The 22,905-nt window shown below is 41.3% G+C and overlaps 1 protein-coding gene and 1 long non-coding RNA gene across 2 annotated transcripts; both read left to right on the top strand.

Annotated features, from left to right (window-relative positions):
* The first annotated feature begins 14,927 nt into the window (after positions 1-14,927).
* On the top strand, positions 14,928-16,139 carry LOC124059318. Its single transcript, XR_006843386.1, has 2 exons — positions 14,928-15,244; positions 16,036-16,139. It is a non-coding gene; the product is annotated as an uncharacterized LOC124059318 (long non-coding RNA).
* A 2,025-nt stretch (positions 16,140-18,164) lies between these two features.
* Positions 18,165-21,339, top strand: p2ry1 (purinergic receptor P2Y1). The gene is made up of 2 exons (XM_046390188.1): positions 18,165-18,592; positions 18,902-21,339. Exon 2 carries the CDS (start codon positions 18,945-18,947, stop codon positions 20,004-20,006), a length of 1,062 nt encoding a protein of 353 aa, XP_046246144.1. The 5' UTR covers positions 18,165-18,592; positions 18,902-18,944; the 3' UTR covers positions 20,007-21,339.
* The last annotated feature ends 1,566 nt before the right edge of the window (positions 21,340-22,905 follow it).

Genomic DNA, 22,905 nt, shown 5'->3' on the forward strand with positions numbered 1-22,905 from the left:
AAATGTTTTGGGATGACCCTTAATGAGACAACAAGGACAGTGACAGAAAGTCAAAGGGGAGCTGTAAGGGCCAGGTTCTGAAGGGCCTGAAGAAATTTCTGCCAGGCCTGGACATCACCTCACATGATCTTCAACTTTACAACAATTTTTTTTCCCCCAAATTTCAATTAACAACCAAAATTAACAGTCAAAAAAACGCCCCATAATCTTGCTATGATAAGCCATGATTGTTTTATCCTGCTACAAAGTTCATATTTATTTACCATAAAATTTACCTTAAACTAAATCTATATCTGTAACTTTAAAAATGACTCTTATTCATATTCAGTGAACACAATTACAGACACAAACACTGGTCCAACATGTTACAGATTTTTTTTTTCATTGCACTCAGTGACTCCAATCAATATTGTTATTCATTAAAATCCAATTCTGGATATCTCGGCACATTATGTTTGTTTGCCCTACCCACTGAAGCTTCTAATGAGGTGATTTTAACTGAGACCGAGATAAGTGCCTCATCTCTTTGAGAACGTGCTGATAAGCAGAATCTGAATGTGACTTAATTTAGATGCAGGTTTTAGAGAAACAAACTCTGTCCATGAGGTGAGGAATACCCTGAAATGTTGAGGTAAGACATTCAGCTAATATAGCATGTACACATTTGTGGAGGGCACAAGGTTAATGTCAGCATTTTAGTATTTAAAATGAAAAATACTAAATCAAAGCCCTGGTTTGTTAACACAGCTGTTTATGTGGCTAATTAGACCTCAAGAGATGAAGTGCAGTCTGAGCGTATCCAGTAGGCATGTGGAGAGGCCCAATAAGCCAGAATAATTGAAAACACCTGTGCAGGTACATGGGGATGTTTACAGTCTGATGTCCTTTCACAGAAACCAGTCCCATGTAAAGCAAAAATAAAAAATGTGCCGCTTGTGCCAAGATGTGATGCACAGTGCAGCCACCAGATAGCACCATCTCTTTGTCAGTGGAGGCTCACAGTTCTTGTAACGACAACACAGTGAAGGAATCTGGAGTCCATCAATGAAGTATTTAATTTTTATTTAAACTTTATTGCTCCTGATACTTTGTCAATGAAACAATATCGACAAATGCCCAGGTGGCTGGATGGAAATTAACCTCCGAAATGTGAATGCAATGATCTGTCAAAGGAGTTGCCAACAGACTCCCTGAGCTGTTGTGGAAATGTTGACTACGGCAGTAATAACAGGAAGCTGCAGGTCATTATGGCTCATGAATCGTTTCCTCACTTACCAATTCTTGCATGAGATTATGTGCCTGAAACAATCACTAAATTGAATTACAGAAAATTGTGGATGGCTGTGGTTATGTTCCAGTGTTTCATTTTCGCATTCAATCACACTCCCCTTTCTCGACACAGCTATTTTGTCTCTCTCTCTCCTCGCTCACTCCGCTCTCAGCTTCCTTCATCTTGTCTGTTTCCCTCTATCTCTTTCTTCTTCTGCACCTCTTTCCCTCCCAGCTTTTGTCTGTCCTTTTCTTCTCTCTTTCCTTTCCCTCCCTCCCTCTGTCCACAGGCGTTAGTGGCAGACTGTGTCGTGTGGAGACTTAATGAAGCAGTGCTGATCCAATAATGGCAACTTCTGTCGTTCGCCTCACAAACTATGATGTACGACCTCATGTCCACGAAGCATCATGAATCTCACTTACCGCTGCCCCCCTCAACATGCGTAGTTTTTCAATTAGGCTCTTCTTAAAAGAGGGCTGAATGATGTGTGAGTTTGTGTGCGGTTGATTCTGCGAAATAAAACAGCTGCACCCACCAGCCAAGTTGACGTGAGGGGGGAAAAAAGGAAAAAGAGTTGCACTGTGAGCACTCGGCTGTAAGTGTCCATAAATACACAATAAATGTCATATAATGAATTACATCTAGGGAGGAAAATACTGAGAAATACAATTAAAAATTTACCGCTTCCCCTTCCACAGACAAAAGCGTAATGTGCCTTATCTGTTCAACTGAGGGGTTAAATTAGCAGGGAACTGAAGGTTTTTTGACTGACCCCATGATGGACAAGTGCACTGATCTCATTATGAGAGAACTAATGAGAGAAGAGGAAGGGAAGGGAAGAGAGTGTGGAGCCAAGCGAAAGAAATACGAGCGAGAGAAAACAACAAGAGGGCGTGAAGAGAAGGCGATGGTGGCAGACATTAGTATTTAAGTTCACTGAGTACCAGATGTGGCAGGAGATGTGAGTGCATAAAGAAATAACGATGATGTGTTTCCTTGGAGAGATGAGCAACAGATCGGGGGTTTAATGTGCAAGTAAAATGAGACAGACAGGCAATTCCAGGGTTGATACATGATGATCAAAAAGATATCTAGATTATCATTTTTTTTCACTCCTTAAGACCTTTACTTTGAAGAAATCATTTCCTTATTTCTATGCATCCTCCCAAGCTCGACTTGGGGGAGATTTCTCTGCTCTCTCTCTCCCTCACTGTTATCTGTCTGCTGAGTCACCACTTGACTTTCGCTGAGTGCTACTTGGAGCACAGCTCAAACATCCAATTTTCTCTAGGGTGTATGTGGGAGTGTGTGTGTGTGTGTGTTCGTGCATCCAGGTATATGTGATTACATTAAGTGTGTTTGTGTGAGTGTATGCGTTTACAGTAAGTGTCTGTGAATGTTTTCCTCTCCTGATGGAAAAGAGAGCTGGAGGAGTAGCAGGTTAGTCTAATCACGTCCCCTCCTGGAGAGGCATCGATCGGGCTGGTTGAAGTCCATCACAGAATTTAACACCAACTGTCTGCCAAGATGCCAATAACAGGCCTGTGATTTGGCTATGTTTTGATGAAGTCTTGTAACAGAATTTCTGACAAAGCCACTTGGGCCTGAGTTTGTTCCATTAAGGCTTTGCCACCATTTTTAGTGTCCTTGCAGCATATAGCAAGACACAGTTCACTGATATTTACCACTTTCTTGACAACTTCAGGGCAACCACGTGGCAGTAAACTTTTTTAAACATTTTTCAACTTTACCTTTTTAACAGGACTGCCTGAATATACAATTAGGTATGCTTGCTGTAAGATAGATGGCCGATGTGCATCTAATGCCAACTGCACATATTTTCCAGTGTCATGGTTTTTATTATTTATAAATGTATAAGACCAAAATGATCAAATACCATCAATCATCAACTGTGTCATGGCCATATGGAGACGCTATTGCCGCTATTCATCAGTCACCCTCTACTGGGGTCCATGACTTGCACTCTACATCAATCTAACAACTTATAAAGTTGTTTTGGAGTTTGACAGTCTGAAAAAAAACTGAAGGTTAATAGGTAAAAAAACAGTGCTGCTTTGTAACAGACAAACAACTTGCCTTGTCTGTCTTGTTTTGCAGTCTAACTAGCAATTCAGTCATGAACATTGAACTACGACATTTAAAAGTACAATCAGAACACCAAATATCATTTTTTTTTCTACGGCCTTGAGCCTCCACATTCAGAGACTGAATTTGCAGTTTGCTAAATATTTTAGCTCTGAGATAGCAGGAAAAGAACAAGTCAGGGGGAGCATAACGATGGGCATTTTGCTGACAGAATATGGGTCATACAAAAAGGGTACTGAGGGCACAGCTGTACCCAGAGATGAACAGTGGCTATTCACATTGTGACAGGATGTCCCTTGGCTTTATATGTAACACACACAAAGATGGAAATAAAGGGAAGAGAGAGGAGGTCAGGGAAGGCCAGTCATAGGTCCTATTAACATACTGTGTGATATCCTTTAATATCCTTTATTGTGAGTTAATTAGTCTTCACAGAAGTCTTTGAGGACAAATGCAGCAGCAGCAGTGGGAGAGCTGGATGGAGAATGAGAGACGTACAGAGAGAGACAAAGCCTTAAGAAAGATCCCAGTGTGACACCACAGCCCACAGGAAGGAAAATGGGGGGAAAAAAAAAATCTGTTGTAACAGCTGTGGTGGAGGCTAAACTTCATCTTTCTGACAGGACTCTGTGGACAGCTTGGAGGATAAAGTGGAGTCACACGAGTGAGGAGCCAAAATGGATTCAAATCAACTCTGTCACAGCATCAGCCTGCAGCTTGCGGAGGTGGCGACGAGAAGGGAGGTGGAGATCACCCTTTCAGTCCAGACTATTTGAAGCGTTAAAACAAATCACTTCACAGTGTAAATCAGCATGTACGTATAGGTGTAATACCCTTTATTGATTCCCATCATTAATGAGTTTCCTCGTCAGCCCCTTCTCTCTTTTTCTCCTTCACTCTTCTCTTGTATCTCGTCCATCTCTGTCACCCGTGTTTAGCTCAAAGGGCAGTCTGTTCACTGATGCTATCGGCACAGTGGCAGTTGGCACCTAAATCTCTGGTTGTGTAATTAATTCACAGTGATTTAGGAAGAGTGAGAGGAGCTTCTGCTGAAACAGGCAGTTTGGCGTATAGGACCGATATATCCAGCTCTCCTCCACCATCTCACCTCGAGCGGTTGCATTATGTGCCATATTACAGAAGTTTGGAGTAATTAATTTTTCCCATGGTTGTTCTGTGGCTCCCACTTTCCTGAAAACAAAAGATCAATACGTGATCGGCTTCAGCACACATGTGCTTCTTCACAAGGTTTTCTTGGTATCTCAGGGTGTATCTTTGGACGGAGCCACACTTTGTGGTAGCACGTTTCCAATAACCGTTTGCTACTACTGGATCCTTCGGTTCCAGTGCTTCTAGCTTTGGTAATGGTGACAGTGCCAAGGAGAGAAGAGGGATGCTGTTCACACATCTAGTAAATGTGCCATGCTATTTGCTGCCATCTGAGTTGATAGTGGTTCACCTTGATAATAGCCAATAGGAGCTACTTTCATCAGTTGGTTATCTGAGTTCACTGAATTATACACCAGTCTGTAGCATAATACAGGTCTTAACTAACTGGATCTGTCACTAGCTGCTTCAAAAATACAGCGTCACAGACCAAGTGGCTGTCTGAAAGATCTTTTATATTGAACGGACAGAAATAAGAGTTGATTCTACCTTCTAAACTCTAGGCAGGAAAACAGGAAGCAGGAAATGTTTGTATCATTTATATAAAAGATAGTACAGAAGATTTGATTTCTGTGATTTGTCTCTTTTTATCTTGCCACAAAACACAAAACAAGGTCTTATCAAGTTGAAGCTATCACTAAACACTTGAAATATTTAGGGCCAGTCTCTGCTATTTCCTGCCCCTGCGCCAGCTCCCTGATGTGACCTTCGGCTTGAGCGTATTCATGTGGGCAGGCATACCAGAGGCAGGCAGTTTCTCATGAATCGGGGTGTGAATAATTCTCAATAACACCTTAACTCAGACAGACATTTCATCACATAAGAACAAACAGCTGCTCTGCTCTGAGCCACTGTTGGACTGAGGCAGCACCAAGGTCTGTTTCCAGATTCACCATGCTTCGATCTGTGTTTGCCAACCTCCTTTTAATTAGCCAATAATAATAGAGCAGTGGATGAAACTGGAGAAGCAAAAGTGTTCGAAGCACTGACTTCTTCTTAATCCTTTCTGCCTCCTTATTAGGCTTGGAAAATGGTGCTCACCAGACCATACAGCTATCTAGCATGAAGTTAAAGAAGTAGCATATCTGCTCTTGCGTTTAATGCCTCTGAGAAAGTAGGAGACATGAGGAATGTGGAATAAGAGCAGAAACAACTTAAGGGATAAAGTTGTGTGGTTCTAGCAGCAACAGGAGAAATTAGCTTGTTTAAGAACAGGAAAGTAATTACTGATTGAACTTTCAGGTTAAATTATGTTACAGTATAGAAAGCCAAAGTTATGGCTGCACCTCGAGCTAGCTGCTGATCCAGTCATTTCTGCTGCATCTCAGTGAATTTCTTTGATCAATCTGAAAATATAAAACAGTCTCAACTAGCCATATTAAGACAAATTTGCATTGTATAGAGTACTTGTTACTCCAAGCTTTCATGCTGCTTAAACAAGATGAATGACAAATAATTTGTTGGCATACAAAATAAAGCTGCCATGAACATTTGCCATACTGTAGTACAGCTTGGTTAAATTACACCTTTTCTGTCCTTTTCTTATTGCAGACATGTTGAAGCACATGTGATTCCTCCACTCTGTGTAAGACTCACCCCTTGTGTTAGTGGTGTTTAACCCACAATGGTTTAAGGCTTTTAAGGGAATTGATGTTCATTAAACGCTCATAACTGAAACCATTAGATCATATGAGTGTATAACCACCGGTTCAAACACTGTGAGGACATATTTACGCATAGCAATGCTTTGAGCTAAATGCTGAGCATGCTAACATGCTCACAATGACAATGTTGTTGTTCATGTTTAGCAGGTATAATGATTACCGGGTTCCCCATCTTGGCTTAGTGTGTTAGCTTCAATCAAAATACTGAACAAACTAGAATTTAGAACTGATGATAGTGTTATAGGAAAAAAACTTAAAGGGCGATTCCATCCACATTATCATTTAAAATGACAACTCCCACTCAGCCATTTGTGAAAAGCAGTGATGTACCTTAGAGGGCTAATGCCTTCCCTTCCCTCAACCCACACAGACACACAGTACACAATTTCAGTGACAGTGTAAACACGGAGAGTGATTAAGCGTTGTGGAAGATATGGGCTTGGAGGTGGAAGATGATTTTACTATTATCAAACCGTCATTTCAGGATTTGTCGGTTGCTGTTTGTAAAAACATAAAGTTAATCTCCAGCTCAAACAGGTAGACACAGCAGCAGTGGTCGAACGAGCAAAAGAGAGTGAATGGAGAGAGGGAGCGGTCTACAAGCGAAACCAAAGCAGTGAATCAGAGAAATCTTTTTGATTGTTTCACGGCGATTACATTCTAAAGCACAAAAACCATCCTGTGGGCAGGTGCCGCATGGGCGGATTTCAGTGAATTCAGCCGAAGCACACTCTTTATCCTCTTCACTGCGTGTGTCACCAGCCCTCTGTCTATGTGTGTAGTTCAATCACACCACCAGGCATTTTCAAACAGACACAAACCTGCAGCTCACTAAGTCACAAAGCCACAGGAGGTCTAGAGGGCATATATTTAGCTACACTCTCATTGGAAAAGGTTTGCCAGATCACAAGAGAAAAGGGTTTTAGAAGGGTTTAGGAAAATAGCATTTTGATTCTAAAGCATGTATGTCTGGGTATTTGAATGTGCACATTTGAATAAATAAGGAACATCAATGGGAATCTACAGACTGATATAAAACACAAAAATAATAAATCTGATCTTTAAGGGATCACTAAAGTTGATACAGTTCATCCTGACAGGGACATGAACATCTGAATCTGAACAATCCATCTAGCTGTTACTGAGGAATCAGTCTGGAGCAAACTGTACCAACCAAAACACTTCCAACTTCTAGAGCCATAGAATATACCACTTTAGACAAGCCATATGTTTTAAACTACATGACATCTTTCAGTGAGGATGGCCTGAGGCTGGTTTTCTGTTCATTTGTGCTGTCAGTGTGATTTTGACACAGAAACAGACCTCAAAATTTCCCATTTCATATCTCAAGTTAAGAGTGGGACATGGTTGAAAGTCCGCCTTCAACATCAAATTATTTCCTTCAGTGCACTTTGAACCTGCTACTCCTCATCTCCAATTAAATACCTCAGAACTCCCGTGGTGCACTGCTGCCTTCCTGTCCTTTTCTTTGCCTCCAATAACAAGAAAGGATGAATTGTTTCATTCTTGGCGCTCCCTTCTCTCCCAGATGTAACACACTGTTGCCTCCTTTCTCTTTTCATATCTGTCAGTTTTCCCTTCTGTTTTGAGCTCCTTCCCTCATCCTCTCCCTCTCTTTCTCTCTCTCTCTCTCTCTCTGCCTTTCTTTTATTCATTCACCCTTTGGTCCCTCTCTCTGTCACTAATGCATCCTGCTGTTACATCTCTCTTCCCTTCTATGTGTAGTCCCTTCATCTGCCTTTTAAGTCTTTCTCCCTCCTGTGTTTCATCCATCTCCCTCCTGCTCCTGTCATGGTGCAGAATATTGATAAGCAGCAGTCTCTCTCCTGACAAGGGGAGAGCCTTAACCGCATTTCCTGAAAAGCCTCCGCATAACATCTAATGTTTCCTTTTATTTATTAGGCATCGACTCGAGGCTTGTTTGAATCCGCAAGCTGATTTCTCATAAGCATGTCATATTACAGGTAAAACATCATAATTTCCTGTGTGTGTAACCACAACCATTATCTGTTTCTCTTTCTGGGTCATGGCAGCAGTTTGACCTCTTATGCTAACTGAGCGATTTAAAACAAAACAACATGGGAGTGAGTAAACGCTTCGCACCGCGGTTAATCTTCTGTGTGCATTTCTTGAGAAAAAAAAAAGGCATACGAGATTGCATCGTTGGTACACATGCACAAAAACAGGCGTGAGTGTGTGAGGGAGAGAGATTCAAAGAGATTGAGTGAGTATGCAAGGAAACTTGTTGCATCATGCTATTTCTACTTCTGTCTGTGACCCTCTCATATTTCATTTTTTCTCCTTCTTTCAGTCGCCCTCTTTCCTTTGTTCTGCTTAATATGGTTGCCAAATGTACAGTAACACTACTTAGCATGATTAGACACATTAGTTCACACATCATACAGAAAATCCCCACACTAGGTAATGATTTACTGCTCATTTTTTGTGCTTTGCTTCAAATAGACTAATTTTTCGTCCGGTCGAACCGCTCAGAAGATGCATAACCTCCTTTCAGCAATTTTACAGTGGCTTGCTCTCTTAATAGGAAAAGTTTGACAAAGTCATTTTGTCCTCTTTTTTCTCTGTTCCTCTCATTTGTCAAAGATGTCTTTCATCATCAGGTTTTATCCCAGCAAGGATTTAGTGAGTTAGATAGGACGATGCTAATGCTTTAAGATACCACACATTCAGGGGGTGACATTCATTCATCAAAGCACTTATGTCCTCATATAAATGTATACACGGCAGTAAAAACACGATTATAGCTCTTCTGCTGTTAGCGCTCCCACAAACATGTACTATGGTTGTGCTGGATAAAAACGGAAGTCAGGAAATATTTGATTAAAACCTTATGTAGCTCTGTTGGGATACTGGCAGAGTGTAGATCGATGTGCGGCACTCTTAGTAGCATAATAATGTACATCCTGTATGTCTCTCCAAGCCTCTGAGCCTCTGTGCATCAGAATTAGCCCCACTATATGGCCACACAAGGAGCATTACGCTAATGTGTGCCATTAGCCTCTGCTCTTTCACCCCTACTTTGCACTAAACATCTCAGCATCCCACCATCCTTGTTTCCAGCCTATGGCCAACAAATTATTAAGCAACAGAAAACACTCTCCATTAGACAAGCTCTCCATCCTGCAATCCTCTCCATCCCATCCCTCACATTTGACACTGAAAACTGCTCTGCTTTGAAAAATGCTTTGCCATTTAACCCAAGTTCTCTCGTAAATCAGGTCAAACATGTAATTTCAGTCTGTTTTTGCAACTTCACAGTTGTAGATTCACTCTGAAAAATGTGCTTGTTTTGTCATCTAAGTTGAAACTGTTTCTCATAGGGGTAAACAGAGTGGAGAAATTAAATTCAATAAAAATGTGGCAGCTGAAAACCACAAGGCTGTCTCAAGATCATTTCTGACTATTGTGAGATAATGACTGGATAAGTCCTGTTGTAGACTGTAAACCACTGGGCTGGCACTGTCTGTTTATTCAATAAAAAAGTGTGAACAGATGTTTATTTCATTCCTGGGATTTGTTTTTCTATTAATTTATAAATATATTTATTAAGTTATATCCCAGTAGCCACATTGAAATAGTTACAAGAACATTCATATATTATGGTGGGTGCTCTTTTGCCTGCTGATGTTTTATGTTTTAGTCTCATTAAGGTATTGTTTTTGGATTGGTCTTAGTTATTTTTATTGATTTTTGTTGTTGTTGTCTCATTTAGTTAGAAAAGTTAGAAATGGAGAACCATGAAGAAAAAGTGAGCTCACTCATCCATAAAGTACTTTCTTGCTTAAAAGCACACATGCTCTAAACACCCTTTTAACTTACAACCACATTTGTTATTTTGATCTTCTCAGAAACAGAAAATTTTCTTCCGCAACTCGCTCCACTAGAGGAGCCACTTCCTTCATTGCCACAAGACTTCCTGTTATCACAACTGTCATCACCTGCCCTCAAAATATGGATGATATGTACTTGTATAAAATTTGAAACATTTGACATATTTGACCTAAATAACAACTGCAAGCATTTAGGTTTACTGGGACACTTCTCTTCTTATCTTCTCATTTTCTTGTGCTTAAACTTGTATGTCACAGGCTAATTCTGCTGCAGGCATGTATTCTTACAGATGCTCTCCATCGTTTTTCATGATCTGTTTCACGTTGGTCAGTTGTGGGGTTAGCTGATGTGCTGGATGTGTCAGGGGTTGGTGTATAATAAATAACATGCAAATGGACAATTTTGTTACTTTCTTAGCTTATTTTATGTAAGTACACTTTCTGTTTTGTTTCACGTGTAACTTTGTAATTACATAAAATGAATGAAAATGCTGTGTGCACGCGTATGCAATGGATCATTTGTGTTTGCTATGGAATTGGAAATAGTGTAAAGAATGTGCTGACATACGCATAAACTTTGTGCTCTGGTTGTTTGAGGTCTAGAAGGATCTCGGCTGGCTTTATATGGATGGGTTGAAGGAAGAGGAATGATGCAGGAAAACAAACAAATGAATAAAAATAATACATTGAACCTCTGGAAGAGAGGAAGCAGACAGACAGCAAACCCATCAAACTGACAAGGCTGTTAGAACTCAGTGAGCATCATCAGCGTCCACTGGAAAAGCCGATTCACTGCATGATGATTTACAAACAAACTGAAACTGGATATGGGAAATGTGACAGTAAATCACTTAACAGGTGACTTTTGCCAAAAACATTTCCCTCACCATTCAGTCTACTTTGATTTCAGCTTATTTTTGTTTCTTTTCTAGGAGAATGATTGTATTCACACCATGGCTGCCTTGCAAAACTGCACAAATATCAGCCAAACTGCACTCACTCCACTGTATAAAGTCTGGCAGGACGGTGGCCTGGAGACTGCATTACTCTGGTATTTTCACAGAACAGACACACTGACCTTCTCGCTGCTTGATAGAAAGGTTCTGTGACATTCAGCTGCATTGATCAGATTATTAAAAAAGTCAGCTGCTCAATGTGGACCAGCAAAAAATAAATAATACCTTGCCATTGGATAGACAGATAATGGATATGAGAAATGCAGATGGAGTGATAGGAAGGACGGGGGAAGGAAGATTAAATTAAAAGAAGAGAAGGTGGAGCAGAGGCTGCATGTTGGGTTCGTCATAAGGCTTAGCCTGTTGATCACAGTTGCAGTCAGGGGAGCCCTGGGGAGCAGCTGACCTTTGTGTGTACGTGTGTGGGTGTGTGTGTGTGTGTGTGTGTGTGTGTGTGTGGGAAGACAACCAAGCTATTTACTAAAAACTACAGAGTCCACCTGACTTAAATGACCTTTCTTTTAAGGTCCATCCAGAGTGAATGCTGCTCTCAAGCAATCATAGAGTGTAGAACTTAAAATGAGTTACAAATGTCATTCAGAACTTACTGTGAGGGTTAAAAGGTTACTGTGACATGTTTAGGAACAACATTAGACTGTATAATCTGTCCAGTATATCTTTAATTCACTGATTTCTTTTTTGGTTGCTTGGGGCAGCAGAAACCTATTGACACATTCATCATGTACAGATGAACGCAACATCCACTCTGTTTCAAGTGCTGCTTTTGGTCTCCTGAGTGCTAAATATCTGGCTCTTTAGCTGCTAAATGTTCCACTGTGTTTGCAAGCTAGTTGTGAACTTTGCCTGTCTGCTGGGCAGGTAATAGTTTGTTTTACAAGGGTTCTTTGCTGACAGCTGTGGCTGGAAACAATGCTAACGAGAGAGGCTGTGGGTTTGTGGAACGAATGATCCCTTTCACAAACGTTTGGTCATCTGATCCATTGTTAGTGTAAAAATAAAGAGTATAGCAGCTTTAAGAGCAGAAAACTGTTCCCTTCTGTGATTACAAAGTAGTCAGTTGAAAATTAATGATGAGGGGATATCAGATCTCTTACTGAATAAATGCACTGTTCATCCCACAAAATAACAATCTTGATAGTTTTTGTTTGGTCACTGAGCTGTACACACTGAGCTGTTTATAAAATGTCTGAGCTGAAGAAGTTTATAGATTAAACAAACTGTCACTGTTAGGCCTACCCTGACTAATGTATCATTCATTCAAGTGTGTGAACTTTAACTTACAAAAAAAAGCTGAGCTTGAATGTGTCATGAATGTTATGCTTTGGCTCCAAATATGCAAAATTAAAAGAATGCCTGTGCTGTTGCATTCTGCTCCATACAACAAACAAAACATTAAAATTTTTGACCGCTGGCAAACTGTGAGCATGCTGTGGTACAAGTTTGTTAGCAAGTGAAGCATGCAGTGTCATTGCAGCAAGTCTCAGAGGGAAAGAGTCAGCCAGGCTATCAGACACATCATTACTGGAAATGTGGCTAAATGTTTGGCTCTTCCAGGCCCTGTGTTTAGGATGATAGTAGTAATGGGTGTTTATGTTGGAACCACAGAACGACACGGGGTAAAATACAGGTTACTGAGAGGTTTCCACGTTGTTACATCTCATCTCACCTTTACAGATGTTCATTCATGCAGGGCAGGGAGAGTGGATGTTCATCTGAAGGCGTGAATGCAGGGGGAGAGCGAGAGAAACAAAAATATGAAATGCAAAATGAGGCGGACTGGTGGATTGATGTAGAGTGACAGAAAAATAAGGAGGCAAAGGAAGAATTCATTATTTTCCAGCCTGGTCTGTCAGACAGCTGATAAGAGCGATCAATAGCAAAGGAGATGCTCATCAGAATAACGACTGCGTTGTGTGCGGTGGTCTTCATATGGGCGTGTGATGAGTCTGGAGCTGGATGAAGCAAAATGAAGAAAGCTCTGAATTTAATGGAGAAAAAAAAAATACATAGTACATAGACCGAGCACAAAGGCAGAAAAAGGAAACAAAAAGATGAATGAAGGGACCAAAACATACAGATGAGAAAAGGAGAACTAAGGAAGGGGAACTCAGGAGATTCACAGGATTGGGACGGCAAAGAGGAAAATCATTTTCTCACAAATCCATTTGTAAAATTGGATTTTCCTAATGAGACATACGCACGCTGGATGCTAACTTAGGGTCTAATTTTCATCATTCAGTGTTTCTGCAGACACCACCACATTCAAGCAGAAAGTCCAGAACAGGAGACACCATCTTCTATTAGCCGTTCAGACTCTGATGCTTATCGAGCTGTCAGATGAGTCAGTGAAGCGAGATGTAAAGAAATACAGGTCAGAGCATGAGACGAATAGAGCCCCTCACCACCACCGCCACTTGTCATTATGATTACGTCTGGGACATGAGGAGAAAAGTTAATACATCCAATCAGTTTAGAGACTTTTGTCAAAGAGATTAAATCCGCCAGTGCAGCTGAGAAACAACGGGCCCCACTGGGCTTGTTGAAGTTGAAAATGCGTCAATTTTTTCAGCTGTACCTTTCAAGTAATGACCTGTTTTAAAGTGCCTGCAATAATGTCACGCTTCCTGGTGCGTTATTTTCGCTTTTTTGACACACTCGAGAGCAAATGAAACATTGGTTAGGATGTTTTGGACTGGAAGGCACTGATCCGTAAGCTACACCGAGGGAGGGAATGGGAGCTGCAGAAGGTAATTTCAGCTTCGTCCTTATCTAACTTCACACCTGGAAGCATGTGCAGGGCAGCACTGCCCCCCGAGAAGTGAATTGGTTATGACCGGGAACACCTGACTCACCGAAGTCTGTGACGGTGTGAGCTGAGTGAAAATCAGACCAGGTTTAAAATGTTCAGCATGCAGTGGCGTTAAAGGGTCTTTTTCATTTCAGTGATGACAACAAAGATTACTTTATCTTAGTATTTGTAATTATCTGTAGAGTTTTGAAATACTGAATTTTCTCATCAAGCTGTTATTCTTGTAACTTTTGCTGAACAGCAGCCACTGAAGCCACAAGAGACAATTACTGGATACTGGTAAATCCTAAAATAAAATCTAAGGGCAGTACATGTATCAAAGAGATATAAAGTCAACAGTCTCACCCAGTACACAGTGATATTTATTTGAAGTTTTCCAAGATTAGTCACCATAAAGTACTGGTCATACCAGACCAAGTAAGGTTGTAGCTGAAACTCCCATGAGAGTATTTAATCAAGAAATTATACTTTTAATAATAATAATTATAATAATTATAATAACACCCATAAAATAACACACCAATATATATATAAAACACAACATTCTTTTGTAAGGAAAACACTGTTTTATTTCTTTTCTGACAACCCCAATGTGCACCACAGACTCTGCCAGTCAGCTTTTGTGTTGTCTGCTGCTGTCACTAAACCTGATTCAGCCTCTCTTTTGAACAACGTATTTAAACTCTCACCTGTTTTCAACCCGTCACAAATATATATACAGTTGAAACCAGAAGTTTACATACACTGTATTAAAAGACACATACTCTTTTTTTTTTCTCACTGTCTGACATTAAATCAGATTAAACTTTCCCTGTTTTAGATCAATTAGGAATACCAAAATTATTCCTTTTGCTAAATGCCAGAATAATGAGAAAGAGAATTTTTTAGACTATTTTTTATTGCTTTCTTCAAAGTCTGAAGTTTACATACACTAAGATTACTATGTCTTTAAACAATTTGGGAAAGCCCAAATGATGATGTCATGTCTTTGGAAGCTTCTGATAGGTTTATTGACAACATTTGAGTTAATTAGAGACATACCTGTGGATGTATTTTAAGGCACACCTGAAACACGCTGCTTCTGTGTGTAACATCATGGGAAAGTCACAAAGAAATCAGCTGAAATATCAGGAAGAGAACTGTGAACTTGCACAAGTCTGGTTCATCCTTGGGTGCAATTTCCAGATGCCTGAAGGTGCCACATTCATCTGTTCAAAAAATTACATGCAAGTCTAAACACCATGGAAATGTCCAGCCATCATACCGGTCAGGAAGGAGATGGGTTCTGTGTCCCAGAGATGAACGTGCTCTGGTCCGAAATGTGCATATCGACCCAAGAACAAAAGCAGAAGACCTTCTGAAGATGTTGGCTGAAGCTGGTAAGAATGTGTCATTATCCACAGTGAAATGAGTATTGTACCAACACGGGCTTAAAGGCCGCTCTGCCAGGAAGAAGCCATTACTCCAAAAGAAACATAACCCAGCCAGATTACGGTTTGCAAATGCACACAGGGACAAAGACCTTAATTTTTGGAGACATGTCCTGTGGTCTGACGAAGCTAAAATCAAACTGTTTGGCCATTATGACCATTGTTACGTTTGTATACATACATAAAGCATACTGCCAAACTGGTTACAAAATGGCTTAAGGACGTCAAAGTCAGTGTTTTGGAGTGGCCGTAACAAAGCCCTGATTTCAATCCTATTGAAAATTTATGGGCAGAGCTGAAAAGGCATGTGCGAGCAAGGCAGCCTACAAGGCGGCTCGGTTACACCAGTTCTGTCAGGAGGAATGGGCCAAAATTCCTGCCAACTATTGTGAGAAGCTTGTGGAAGGATATCCAAAATGTTTGACTCAAGTCATACAGTTTAAAGGAAATGGTACCAAATACTGCTAAAATGAATGTAAACTTCTGACTTTGAAGAAAGTAATAAAAAATAGTCTCTTTCTCATTATTCTGGAATTTAGCAAATAGAAATAATTTTGGTAATCTTAATTGACCTAAAACAGGAAAAGTTTAATCTGATTTAATGTCAGACAGTGAGGAAAAAAAAAAGGTTGTCTTTTTATACAGTGTATGGAAACGGTGGTTTCAACTGTATACATATATATAATATATAATGCCTTGCATATATGTTACATGTCATACTTGTTTCATGATATTTCCAGGTTTACCAGGTGTGCATATTTGCCCGAGCACATGCAAAGGTAACAGGAAGAAATGAGAGCTGAGAGAACAAATGTTTTTAATAAAAACTATCAACTGAACATGCTATTTGTGATGTCTTTTTCATTTATTATAAATTTAAAAGTACAGTTTTGAAACGCAGTGAAAATGTTAACATGACACAGCAGCTCCTCTTATAGGTTGAGGTATGCTGACCTCGTCAGTGCTGGTGCTTCATACATTCAAATGAATCTTGCAGCTCACATCCAGCCGTGTCCAGTGTACGTCTGTTCTTGTCAACCTCTGGGGCAGAAAGTGGAGGTCACAGCCAAATAGGGTAAGATCTTTGGCAGGAAATCTAATGACGGATGCAGTGAGCATTTCCTTCACTTTGCTCACCCTGCGCTGAGGCTTTGAGCATTTCATCCTAGCTTTTCATTTTACTTCTGTCATACAAGACAACACTTGGGGCAGATTAGCAAGAAAATAAGAGGGTAAGAAGATGCACTTTAAATGTCACATGTCACACTTGCTCGTCAGTTAGGTTTTAGGAATGAGTTTCCACTATCAAAATGGATCTGAGTCTTTGGCTCAGTATTTGCTGTGTTCACGCTGCACAGATAGGATAAACTACAAGGTGCATTACCCCTGAATTTTTAACTACAGTTTTGTCAAGTTTCCGATACGATGATACTCAAACGTGTTTACAAGAATGTAGATAGCCACAGCCATTGTGCAAATTAGTCTGGAAGAAGCATAATTTAGGGTAAATTGTTCGTGCTCAAATGTTCCATTTGATTTTCCCTCAGATGTTTTCACTCTCTCATGCTCCCTCTAACTGATACTCTAAATGGGATTTCCCTTGCTGTTCTAACTATGTAATAGTTTCCCATTACAGTAATATGGTTATTTCTCACATAATCATGTGAAATAATGTGACATCTGCACATTTGACTTTCTTTGAATTTCAGAATACACACTGCTGTTACCAAGCAGCTCTGTGTTGAGGGAGCCTCCATGAGCCCTCTGCCTCTGCACTCGCTCTTCTGCTCGGGAATGGAGAGGAGGAGAGGCAGGAAGGGATACAATAAGATCATATTGCTAAAAAAGTGGCACAGCACCACTCCTCGTCCCCTTCTCATTTCACCTACTGTGTGTACCTATGACGCTTCCCCGAAATGTTTCAGGGAGTTTCATAACTACAGGAAGAAGCCACCGAAACTATACCTCACCTGCTATCTCTGGTGGACCATAATGGGCATTTATCGAGTTCATATCGGACGTTTATTATCTGTCTAATTAACAACATCCATTAGCTTATTGCTACAGTCTTGGCTACTCAATTTTCTACACCTTTTCAATGTAATGTTTGGCATCACAGCACAATTAACTTAACGTTTGACTCTCTCTCTCTCTGTCTCCCCATCAAATTCCTTCACTATTCTCCACCATCCTCCTCCTGTCTGTTGCCAGTGTCTGATTTGTCCTTGTCTCTGTCACACACATAGACACACACACACACAGCCTGTCAGTCTGCCAGTCTGTCTCAGCCTTTAATGAGACACAAAATGACCATCTTGATGTAAAAAGCGAAAAAGAAAAAACCCTATAATGATTATTTTTATGCTTCTGCCCTGTCTAACCTTCTCCCATTTTTGTCTTAACAAATGGACCATGACTCTTCATGACTGACAGTTGTGGGGGAAAAAATCCTTCAAAATGAGAGCTGCAATGAAAAACCAATGAGATATCACCGTAGTGCATTCTCTCTACCTATTTCCCATTTAAATGATAATATATGATTTCCCTATCAGTACTCCACTGTGTCCACTGCCAAAGCAGTTTGAAATCATTATTGTCACTATGATTTGGGGACTGATATTTCTGTGTCCCCTTGAAATTTTTAATGGAAAGAGCAGTAATGTGATTACTAAACATTTCGGCATGACAAATCTGCACACTGACAAATATTTTTTTATTGGCTTGCACGAATATACAGTCTAAATGCCCCCCACTGGTTAAGCAGAGATGCAGAGATTTTCTTTGGTAAATCTCATTTGGTTGTGTTTAAAAGGTGAGAAACCGCATTTTCGTGCACGTCTATCCCTCCCTCCCGTGCAGGCAGGTCAGATCGGATCAGGATCCAGTGGGAGGAGGGAGGAACTGAAAGAGCGCGTTTGGACACGGGAAGCTGCTCCCTGGTTTCGTGTGGCGCGCACCTCCCCTCTCCGTAGCGTAAAGAGCCTCCTCTCGCTTTACGGAGCCTGCTTACAATTCCTGCTCTTCGTGCCAGAGCCTGCAGCTGTCTCTGGTGCGTCCCACTGCCGCTGCTGTGGGAAATCGTCGGCCACTTCGTGACGAATCGACCGCAGACTTCCTTCCCCCCCTCTTTTGAAGGACAAACCTTGAAGGAGTTCGCAACTTTTAAACAATTTTCCAACACTGTTTGGGAGGCTGAATGAAGACACCTGACGGCTCGTAACGCGCCACCCGCGTGTTGACTGCAACCTTTCCAACTGTCAAGGCTATAGGAATGTGGAATACAAGTCTTTCACAGCGGTGAGTAATGCGTTTATCATTCCTCTCTCTCTCTGTGTGTGTCTCTATCTCTCCCTGTGAGTATGTGTGTGTGCGCGCTCAAGTGTTTATTAGTCTGCACGTAGGCATTCCGCAAAATTAAGTTTGGTTCTTGAATGTCCGCTCTGTACACGACTGGTTGTGAATGCAGACGTCGTTTAAATTGGAACCAAACAACTGTATCAGATGGCAACAAATCACTGACATGTTTAACCAGTTGCTGCTTGTTTAGGACTGCACATAAATGCCAAATATAAGCTTACGCATCAATTTCCTTTGCTGGTGTGTCAGTCTCTCTCATGCAGCGTAAGGACCTGCCTCTGCCCTTGACACCATGACCACAGACCTGAACTTGACCTCCCTGCTGAATGTAACAGACCTCCATAATCACACACGAGGATGTTCTCTCACCAAGACAGGTTTCCAGTTCTACTACCTGCCCACTGTTTACATCATAGTCTTCATCACGGGGCTGGTGGGCAACAGCCTGGCCATTTGGATGTTTGTGTGCCACATGAGACCCTGGAGCAGCATCTCCGTCTACATGTTCAACCTGGCTCTGGCTGACTTCTGCTACGTCCTATCGCTGCCCTTCCTCATCTTCTACTACTTCAACAAAACAGACTGGATATTCGGGGATGTGCTTTGCAGGCTGCAACGTTTTATATTCCACGTCAATCTTTATGGGAGTATTCTGTTTCTGACCTGTATCAGTGTTCACAGGTACACTGGGGTCGTGCACCCGCTCAAGTCGCTGGGCCGGCTAAAGAAGAAAAACGCGGTTATCACCAGCGCGTTGGTGTGGGTGGTGGTTGTCATAGGCATCTCCCCCATTCTTTATTACTCGAGGACAGGCTTGAAGCGTAATTCAACCACTTGTTATGACACTACCACTGAGGATGAGTTATCCGCTTATTTTATCTACAGCATGACTTTAACTGTGTTTGGGTTCTGCATCCCATTTATTATCATATTTTGTTGCTATGGTATGATTGTCAAAGCGTTAATTTATAATGACATGAACAATGCGCCACTGCGGCAGAAATCTATCCACCTGGTTATCATCGTGCTCGCCGTCTTCGCCGTCTCCTACCTTCCTTTCCACGTGATGAAGAACCTCAACATGAGGGCCAGGCTGTACTTCCAGAGCCCCGACATGTGTGATTTTAATAACCGTGTCTACGCCACATACCAGGTGACACGGGGGCTGGCCAGCCTCAACAGCTGCGTGGATCCTATTCTTTACTTCCTGGCTGGAGATACCTTCCGGAGGAAGCTGTCACGGGCCACTAAAAAACCCTCCAGGAAGGGGGACAATGTCCTTCAGTCCAAGAGCGAAGAGACGGCTCTCAACAGCCTGGCTGAGTATGTAGAGAATGGGGACCGCAGGCTGTGACAAGGCAACTCCGTGTGCCTGGTCATGGGCGTGGATCTGTATTATCTTTAGAAACCACTGTGGACTTTGTATAGAATGAATAAATGCACTGCGTGGACTGAAGGTTGCGCGTACAAACTGAATGGGCGATGGTTCAAAGAACTGTAGGATAAATACTTTTCTATTACTATTCGCTGCCTGTCGGTGTTGATAAACTATTGTACTGTGTTGTCCTCTACTGTACTTTAAATGTTCGAGCCAGTACTCTTCATCCTCATCAAGTAGTTAGCGTTGCTTACACTTTGAACAAAATGAACATAATGACCAGGCAAGCAGTGGAAAATTGGTTTCCCTATGAGCCGTAGTGACCTGTACATCAATTTGTTACGGAAAAAAAGGCCTGAGAGCGGACAGCATCTTCTCCAGCCACCGAGCTGATGCTTAATCAATAGCTATTAAGCAGGTGAGAGCTGGTGGTTAAGGAAGTGCACCTGGGATGGCTTTTGGTGGAAAAAGTAAATGCACTCAATCTGAGATTGCTGCGTGGATGTGCTGTGCAGACATTGTAATGCACTATGACCGGGGAGTCTCTGCACAGAGGGCCACCTATCACTCCTCATTTCTTTCTCCATCTATTACTGACTGTGCGAGGAATGTGGTCGACTACTTTTTCATTTTGACAGCTCTGGGGTTGAGGTCTGTAATGGTTCTTTTACCACAATCTTTCGCTTCCTTGTTAACTAGTTCCTTACAGGAAAAAAATGCGAATACTTCCAGTATTTTTGTGTACACGATACTACAATGAATGTTATTTTTTTCTTTTCTGAGGTGTACTGTACAGGCTGTTGTAACGTTCCAGATTAGCTTGTGTTGTTAACTGTTTTTGTTCAAGTCGGCGACACTAATTTGGACGTTTAGTGCATGAGACCAGTGTCAAATAGCATCAGTTGAACTCTGACTAATAGTGGCAGGTTCTAACTACAATATAGGGAATAACTAATAGCTTTTATATGAGCAGAACATACACACACACTCATCTGCATTGTGAGTTCATCAGCTTAATGAAGACCTGTTTTTATGAGATACCTCAACGTAAGTACTGCACTGTGTCCGGTTTTTAACAGATAATCATTTCACTTTTGTATCTGTTGTGATCACTGTGGAGAATCAATTGTGGAGCTCTCTTTGAACATATTTTACCCTGGACTAGGTAGATGTTTGATGTCTGTGCTAATACCTTTGTAAATCTGTAATGTGGTCAGTTCTTTGTCGAGACAGGAGGTGACTCACCTGTATGAGAAATTTGGAGCCACGTATATCTTTGTCAATAAATTTTGATATTTAAATCATGGTAGACAACATAATGAGACTCACACAATTCTTTCAAGGTGCTGGATAATTTTTTTTAAGTCTGTGATTTATAGCATTTATGTCACCCTGTACATACTAGCTGCCCGTGCTCTCAGTTAAATGTGTGCATGCAGTCATGAGTGAACAAACAGATATTCGTGCAGAATTCTGCCCTCTCGCTGCCCCTCCTCTTTCTCCGCACTGCTGTTGACTTTATTTTTCAGTATGGCCAGGAGGAAGCGAGTGGACAAGGGAGGAATAAAGAGTGGCACCTTTTACTCCTGGCTTATCCCAAGACAGCTTTTGTGCCCATCACAATGGCGTGGTGTTATTGATGCAGACGGGGGTGTGAGGCTGTCGCTAGGACCCCGCGGCTGCATGGTGTGGTGGGCACAGGAAACCAACCAGCCCTCTTCCTCCAAACAGCACCCATGAATACAAACGGCTTTTGATTTCCTGGCTTTGAGGTGCAAACTGCAAAGCCGGTCCTTGGCAAATGTGTGTGTGTATGTGTATCTGTGTGTCTCTTTGTCAGAGAGCCTGAAGGCAACGCAGACCTTTTTTGAGTAGGTTTCTGTTTTAGCTGTTGTTTCTGTGTGTTGGTTCATTGTCAAAGGGAGCCACAGTGACATGCACATAGACCACATGAATATTAATGTCTACACGTGTATCTGTTTATTTGTGGAATATATATATATATATATATATATATATATATATATATATATATATATATATATATATATATATATATATATATATATCCTCTCGGCTGTGCATACACAGTACATGTGATCAGATGAAAGGAAAGTTAGGTTCAGCCAGTGCCAAATCTCAAGCCAACATCAGCGCTTTTGAGCCTCAGTGTCAAATCTTGACTTGCAGAAAGCTGGGATGCTTGCCAGTATCTCCTCCCTCCCTTCTCAGCCACCTTTCACCTCTTTTCTCTCTCATCCCCCTCTTTTATCCTAGAATTAGAAGAAAGCCTTTTCTTCACCACCTTCAGGGGAATTCTATTTGAATAAGTGTTGGGAAGAGATGGCTCGCTAACAGAGGAGAACAGAAGGAAGAGTCAAGTGTGAAGAGTAATGGCAGTAGTGGAGAACACAGTTTGTGTGTTTGTTCTTGCTTAGGACACTGTCGGTGGTGGTGGAGGCCCCACAGGGTAAGGACAACTAAACTAAAATACTGAGCCTGGAGATTTACAATGGGAGCTGGCACGACCACATCCATCACAGGGGCACCATCTGTTTGGGCCAAAAAATACCACCAACCAAACACACAAAAAAAACAAACCTAATCACAATGTCAGCGTGTGGTCCTTGATGAGCAACCAGTGAGGTAAACAATCACCAGACATCGTAGTCACTGCGATGCGGTTATGTTGCAAAATGTAGTAGATTTCACTGGAAACATGTGATAGTGCTGCTTAATCCACACAGGGCAACATAAGGTCTCTCACATGTTGTTGCTGCCTCATGAAGCTACCCTCATGAGTCTTTATTCACTCATTTCCCATGTAAGATTGCACAAATTTTGTAGTGCACAGAAGTACAGTGTTTATATACAA

This window comes from Scatophagus argus, chromosome 5 (genome assembly GCF_020382885.2).
Source record: "Scatophagus argus isolate fScaArg1 chromosome 5, fScaArg1.pri, whole genome shotgun sequence".
NCBI classification, from domain to species: domain Eukaryota; kingdom Metazoa; phylum Chordata; class Actinopteri; family Scatophagidae; genus Scatophagus; species Scatophagus argus.